General features: G+C 43.3%; 1 protein-coding gene across 1 annotated transcript; it reads left to right on the plus strand.

The window, feature by feature from the left end:
- Positions 1 to 8: 8 nt before the first annotated feature.
- Positions 9 to 5,468, plus strand: TMX1 (thioredoxin-related transmembrane protein 1; the record flags this gene model as incomplete). The annotated part of the gene is made up of 7 exons (XM_010073809.1): positions 9 to 126; positions 1,283 to 1,328; positions 1,861 to 1,989; positions 3,447 to 3,492; positions 3,575 to 3,676; positions 4,472 to 4,541; positions 5,290 to 5,468. Coding segments are annotated over 7 exons (690 nt in total), but the record flags the coding sequence as incomplete, so codon positions are not given.
- Between the last annotated feature and the right edge of the window lie 2,014 nt (positions 5,469 to 7,482).

A 7,482-nucleotide genomic window follows, 5' to 3' on the forward strand; every position in this document is an offset into this window, starting at 1 on the left:
CTGTCCCCAGCTACGCCCCTTGGTGTCCCGCCTGCCAGAACCTGCAGCCCGAGTGGGAGAAGTTCGCCGAGTGGGGTGAGGACCTGGAGGTGAATATTGCCAAGGTGGATGTCACAGAGCAGCCGGGTGAGTGTGGCCCTCCCCGGGCCTCAGGGCTGCTTCGGTGCGAGCCTGGGTGCTTTCAGAAAGTAAACAGAATGAATAGGAATAGTAAGGATCTTCTGTTAGTCTCCACTGAAGGCAGATTGTTATGTGTAGAGTATTATATGGAGAAGAGAAGGCTCTGAGGGGACCTTATAGCAGCCTTCTAGTACCTGAAGGGGGCTACAGGAGAGATGGGAAGGGACTTTTTACAAGGAGATGCAGTGACAGGACAGGGAACAGTTTTAAGCTGAAAGAGGGGAGATTGAGATGAGATATTGGGAAGAAATGTTTTCCTGTGCGGGGGGTGAGGCAGTGGCCCAGGTTGCCCAGAGAAGCTGTGGATGCCCCATCCCTGGAGGGGTTCAAGGCCAGGCTGGATGAGGCTTTGGGCAACCTGGGCTAGTGGGAGGTGTCCCTGCCCATGGCAGGGGGTGGAACTGGATGATCTCTAAGGTCCCTTTCAACCCAAACCATTCTGTGATTCTATGACTAAACACTCCGGTCTTTCTTAGTAGATAAAGGGAACAAGAGGATTTCTCTAGCGAGTGATTTGGAGGATTTCAAGGAGATTTTTGACCCTACTTTCTAAGCATCATACAGAACAAAAAAAAAAAATAGTTTCAGCCTTCCCTGTAGTAGTACTTCCCTTTGGCAACAGGGAGTTGCAGGCAATGGGGTCTCCCTCAGTTGAAGCTCCCTTCTCTAAATTGCTCTCATGTCTGGGTGGGATTTGTCAAAATGACCTTCCCCGTGCTGGTACTTTTCTCCAAAGTCCCACAAGAACTTCGGAAACTTGCCTCACATGGATTGTTTTCTGCAAGCACTGGAGGTTGTGGATCATGTGGGAGAAGGAGAGCATCTCTCTCTAAGAGCCACTGCCAAAGTAGTCAAGTAGGAAGGTTATCCCTGGATGTTTTGTTTTTCTTCTTTCCCCCCTGGAGAAACTTTCTTGCTTTTTGTCCAGAGACCTTTCTTTTAGACTGTGTGCAGTACTTTGATATGTGCAAGCTGGTGTTTGATCACAATTAAAGACTGATATCTGGGGGAGCAGCTGGTTTTATTTTGGTGTAGAGTAACATTTCTTGCCTTTTTTATATAAGAGTGCTTTACTATTCTGAAAACAGCTGTTTTCTTACAGGATTAAGTGGACGATTTATTATAACAGCTCTTCCTACCATCTATCAGTAAGTATTCAACGGAGCAGGATTTTTTGGAGAAGAGAGGACAATTTTTTTCCTTTCTTTGGGGCAAATGAATGAGATTTACTGTGCTCTTTAAGAATGTGAGTGACTTTACAGGGAAACAGCCGCTGTCTTTACGCGCTGTGACCTAACAGTATCGCCAGTTTTTTTTTTCTTTTCCCTTCAGGCCTTATTTATTCTGTCTTTTCATGGGTGTTTCTGTTTTGCAATCTTTCCTCTGTAGGTTGATCTTAATGCAGTTGGGTGCCAAGTGCATTAGGAAGATCATTATCTTTTTATAGCATTGCAACCTAAAGCTAGTCAAGATACACATGGAGTCATGATTCCAGAAATACGTGTAGTCAAGGTTTTTGTAAAACATTTTAGAGCCAGTATAATCTAAAGCAAAGTAAAACTTTAAAAACAAACAAAAAAAAAAGGGGGGCAAGGTGATGGGAGGGAAGATGTTGAGTGGAAGCAAATGCTGCGCGCTTGGACTGTCTGAAATAAAGGATTTTTTTTGTTTGTTTTCCAGCTGTAAAGATGGAGAGTTCAGGAGATACCAGGGTGCAAGAACTAAAACCGATTTCATAAATTTCATCAGTGACCAGGAATGGAAATCTATTGAACCAGTTTCATCATGGTTTGGTCCTTCCTCTTTCCTGTAAGTTTTGGTATGATTTTTTATAACAATTTGTTATCAACCACGCAGCCTTTAAGGACATGCTGGGACAGGTCCCTAGGTGTGCCGCCCCTGCTGCTGCCTCCTTGTGAAAAGCTCACGCAGCAGCTCTGTGCTGATAAGAAGTATGTGAATGTGATGGGTGGATGGTCATGCCTCCTCTGGCGGCTGTGGGAGGATTGTGTGCACTAGTGTAACAAACATGTCCTCAGCAAGGTTTACTTTAAGGCTTCAAATAGTTACAGGTGGGTGTATGGTTTTGCTAAACTCTTTAGGTAGCTTCCTGACACTTGAAGTTGTTCTTTTGATTATACAGCAAAAAGATGTTTTGAGCAGATAAATTCTAGGAAATTAGCAATAAAAACTGGAAAATAATGTAGCAATGTAGTTGTAAGATACGGGCTGGCCATTTAAGACATAGCTGGAGCAAAGTTAAAAGCAAGAGTGAAAAGTGAAGTGGGAAGACTGTGATCTGGGAAGAAACACGCTCGTTGGAATCCTTTCTAGCCTTGTGGCTTTGAAGTGCTTTTTAGTTGTTGCTGCATGTGCTGTGTAGTGGTTTCAGTGTAGTTGGGTAAACGTGAGTGATAAAGCATGTTGGCAACACCATTGGTTGAGGCAGATGAGCCCAACTGTTTGTGTTTTTTCTTCTGTTAGAGCAAAGGTGGTTGAAACACCTCTGTGCTAACTGTGCTGTAGCAGTGTTCAGTTTGTGAAGTGGTACACTAGACTGAAATTTTACTTTTTTTGGTGGCTTTTCAAGGAAGCTCAGCACTGTTACTTTGTCTGCTCTTGTCTGCTCGCGATGCTATTTGAATCTTCACTCTGACTTAATGTTTCAGATTCTCCTTTACAGACAGTGAATACTTAATGCTAAAGTTTCACAATAACAGGGAAATCTCAGGATCAGCAGGATATACGTGGCAAATAGCCGGGTCGTCTTCACTTGTATGTGAACTATGGCTAAACTTAAGTGTCTGAAGATCTCTCGGTTCTTCTAGAACCTTATATTTTTTTAATAGGTTAATTTTTTTTGTTCTAATAAAATGTCCAGATGCACAGTTCTTAATATCTTGAATAGAGTTCCATCTGGCTTTTTGTAGACTGTTGATCTAAATATAACTTAGAACATAAACAAACGTAACTGAAATTCATGTGTCAGCAGGTGCAAGTTAAGAAAGTTTGCGAATGTGTAGTTATCCATGTGTGGAACGTTATGCAGGCTAGTACTGGTACTGAAGCTTCACAGGAAATGAGTGTTTATTGAAGTAAAAGGCAAAACAGAAGATAAAAATCAAAAGTAGTCAAAAGGGAAACTAGACATGAACAGGAAGTTGTTCAACATGGGACTAAATAATTGCCAGTCAGGCAAACTGGAAGATAGAGGTATGTGACTGACTTAAGGATGTTTTCAGTTACCTTTTTCTGCTTTGTTTCAGGATGAGCAGTATGTCAGCTTTGTTTCAGTTGTCCATGTGGATCAGGGTATGTGCTTAGCTTTCTATTTTATCTTAACAAACACGATATTCAGCTATTCTTGAAATGATTCTCCTCTCTTTTATTCCAGCACTGCCATACTTATTTAACAGAAAATGTTGGAATACCGGTCTGGGGCTCCTATGTCATTTTTGCGTTGGCAACTCTATTCATGGGACTCGTACTGGGACTTGTAAGTGAAGCACTTGAAACATGATTACACTAATGCTGCCTTTGTCTATGTCTTTAATAGTAAGACCAGTTGTTCTCGGGGTACCCAGTCCCCTGAGCTGACAGTTGGGGACAGGGAGCAGAGTGAAGCCCCCATAATCCAAGGGGAAATGGTTAAGGAGCTGCTGCACATGTCTGTGGGACTGGATGGGATCCCTCCCAGGGTACTGAGGGAGCTGGTGGAACTGGTCACCAAGCCACTTTCAAACGTTTAGCAGCTCCTGGCTAACTGGGGAGGTCCCACTTGACTGAGAGTTAGAAAATGTGACGCCCACCTACAAGAAGGGCTGGAAGGAGGATCTGGGGAACTACAGTCTGACCTCAGGGCCCAGGAAGGTTCTGGCGTAGATCATCTTGAGTGCCATCGCACGGCATTCTACAGGAGAACTGGGTGATCAGGCCGGTCAGGGTGGGTTTGTGACGGCAGGTCCTGCCTGACCAACCTGATCTCCTTCTATGACAAGATGACCCGGTTGGTGGTCAAAGAGGGGAGGTTTAGATGGGATATTAGGAAAAATGTCTTCACCGAAAGGGTTGTCAAGCACTGGGGCAGGCTGCCCAGGGAAGTGGTGGAGTCACCATCCCTGGAGGGATTTAACAGACATGGCACTTAGGGACATGGTTTAGTGGTGGACTGGGCAGCGTTAGTTTAACAGTTGGACTCGATGATCTTCAGGGTCTTTTCTAACTTAAATGATTCCATGATTCTAGCGTGCAGGATGTTTGGAGGTTTAAACTTGCCTTTCTCTGGTTTCAGATGATGGTGTTCGTAGCAGACTGTATCTGTCCATCCAAAAGGCACAGACTGCCACAGTACCCTTATTCAAGTAAGCCTGCTGTATACTTCTAATTCAGTGAAGCTGTTTGGTAAATCTTTATTTAATAAATATTGTTATGGAACTTGTGTCTGCAGGACATGAGATTTCGTGTGGAAGCTTACACTTGTGATAAATGCTGTGCTTTACCTGCAGATGTTTGCCCTTAGGGCTTGTAGTAGGTTCATGTTTTGTATTTAGCTAAAGCTCAACTATTTTTAAAAACTTTTTTAGGAGATAGAAGAATGTCGTTACAGCATTTTCATACCTGCAAGTTATGAAATTCCGTATGTGCAGGGAGATAGGAGTAAAAGTTTTGAGTGGAGTGCTCAGTTGGGGGTTTGCATAAATTTTAGGAGCAAAGTGAGGATTAAAAGAATTCACATTTCTGAGGATAGAAAGTAATTGTTTGTGGTTAGTCTCTGGAATTTTTCAAGGTAATCTTAAGTCATGTAAGGAGACTTGAATGCTGATTTACGTTTTGTAGGGACCTGACTCATTTTTTTCAAAGCCGGAAGAAGTTTTATATTACCTTGTCTAGATAGTCTGTGATGTGTTGATACCTGACCTGCGGGTAACTTCATGCTAGCAACAATTCTGCCTCCGATAGCAGTTTAAGTGACTGATACTGGAAAGTGCTGCCTGGATTAAATTCATTAAAATTCTGTGCTAGCCCATAATGTTAAAAAAAGCTTACTTCACATGGTGATGGTATTTATTATATGCATGTGTATGCATGGGTTTTTTTTTCCTCCTTAAGGAAAGCTAGCTCCAGAGTCAGCTCAGCTGCTGAAAAAGCTGGATGAAGAGCAGGAAGCAGATGAGGAAGATGTCTCAGGGGATGAAACGGAGGGTAAAGAGGTGTCCAATGGAAACTCGTCACTGAACACCGTGAGGCAGCGCCCAGTGAACCCTGCTGCTGCCACGGATAAATCTTAGCTTTGTGTGCGTGCGGGATTAGTGTCTGAGTCACCAACTCAAAAGGAGCTAATGTCAAATCCTTCAACTTGAAGAGAAGAATGACTCCTGTCATGGTAATATTGATGTATTTCACTAATTAGGAAAAATAGAAAAAAGAAACATCTTTGGCATCGGGTATGCAAAACTAAAACATACTGTTGCGAATGGCTGGAACTTCTCCTGTCTGTGTGCAGGGAGGTGCCAAGAAATAATTTATTTGGCTTCTTGAATGACTTGTTCTATAGGAATTTTTATTTTTTTTTTAACAGAATGTAAACTGGTGTACTTGTTGCTTTAGGGAACATTAGCAAGGAAAATGCACTAACCTGTTTGCTGTTAAAACGTTCAAAAAGTTTTCTCAGTATAAATCTATCTAGTTGTGCTCTGAAGAAATGCTGAGGGGAAAAGTTCCTTCAGTTGTGGGACATGTTCCAGGCTTTTTATGTGACAGAAACTTCTTTCTGCTATGACAGTGAGTGCTACAACCCCCCAATCTTTCTTCTTCCAAAGAGATAAGAATTGCTGTCTTCATTTAGAGGAACAGAAGTTGCCCTCTGAACAAAAGTTAGAGAATTTGTCTTTGCCATCATCCCAGATGGAAGTTTCTACTAGTGCTCTGTGCAGTGTGGATTCTCTGGTTGGCCAGAAGCCTATTTATGTCGATTTATGTTACAAAAGGCTGTAGAAAACTGTATGAGCTTCTGAGCAAAGTAATTCTTCTCTAGAAAAAAAATTCCAAATAGCACCATGAAGTCTTGTTTGTCTCAGTTACTCTGATTCAGATGGGAATAGTTTACACGCAGGGTTCTCTGCTGAGTGCAAATTCTACACATTCATCCTGCTCTGTGGCAGTAGGACTCTGCTTATTTTTCATACATTGTCAGTAATTTCTGCTTAATCAAATTTTACTGCAAGTCCAGTCAGGCTGTACCTGGTCTGAGGTTTTTCATAGAAAATAATCTTTTCTGTTTTCACAAAACCATCTTGAAACAATATACCCTAATTCTTTATTTAAAAAACCTGTAGTCTACTGTTTTCTGTATGGTATTTGTTTTCAATCTTGTGGTTTAAGGCCACCACACAGCCTGTCACTCCCTCCTCCCCTCTGGTGGGGTGGAGAGGAGAATCGGAGGAACAAAAAGGTAAAAAAAACCTTGTGGGCTGAGGCAAGGACAGGGAGGGTTCACTCACCACTGATGGTCATGGCTGAGAAACAGACTCAACTTGGGAAAACACAAAAAAGCCACAATTTAATTTGTTAACAAACAAAACCAGAGCAAGATAATGCGAAAGAGAACTATTTCTTAAAAAGGCACTTCTCCCCCACTGCTCCCTTCTTCCCAGGACCAAAGGCTTTGTTCCCCATTTCTCTGCCTTCTCCCCAGTGACGCAGGGCTCAGGGAATGGGGGCTGCAGTCAATCCACCATGTTGCCTCTGCCACGGGCCCCTCAGAGTCTTCCCCTGCTCTGGCGTGGGGTCCCTCAGGGGAGGGTTCTTCACAAACTGCTCCAACGTGAGTCCTTCCCACGGGCCGCAGTTCTCCACTAACTGCTCCGGCGTGGGTCACTTCCACGGAGTTGCAGCCACCTCCTCCAAGGTTGGGTCCTCCATGGGCTGCAGGGGAATCTCTGCTCTGGCACCTCCTCCCTCTCCTTTCATCCTGGGGCTGTGCCACCCCTCCATGCGCTGTGTCCCCTCTTAAATGTTTTTCACAGATGTGCTGATGGGCTTGGCCTTGGACAGAGGTGGGTCCTGCTTTTAGCCAGGGAAAATTCCAGTAGTTACTTACAGGAGCCATCACTGTAGCCCCTCCCTCACCACCAAGAAACCCACCACACAAATCCACAACAACTCTATCTAGAAATAAAAATAATGCAGATGCTCATTGGGCCAGGGTTATCTTCTAAAACTATTTTTTTTCCATACTCTTTCAGTTGATTTCCAAAATATTTGCAAGGGAAAGGTTAGCCTAATGCTGAGCACACTTAGTTT

This window comes from Pterocles gutturalis, unplaced genomic scaffold, assembly GCF_000699245.1.
Source record: "Pterocles gutturalis isolate BGI_N339 unplaced genomic scaffold, ASM69924v1 scaffold41267, whole genome shotgun sequence".
Lineage (NCBI taxonomy): Eukaryota > Metazoa > Chordata > Aves > Pterocliformes > Pteroclidae > Pterocles > Pterocles gutturalis.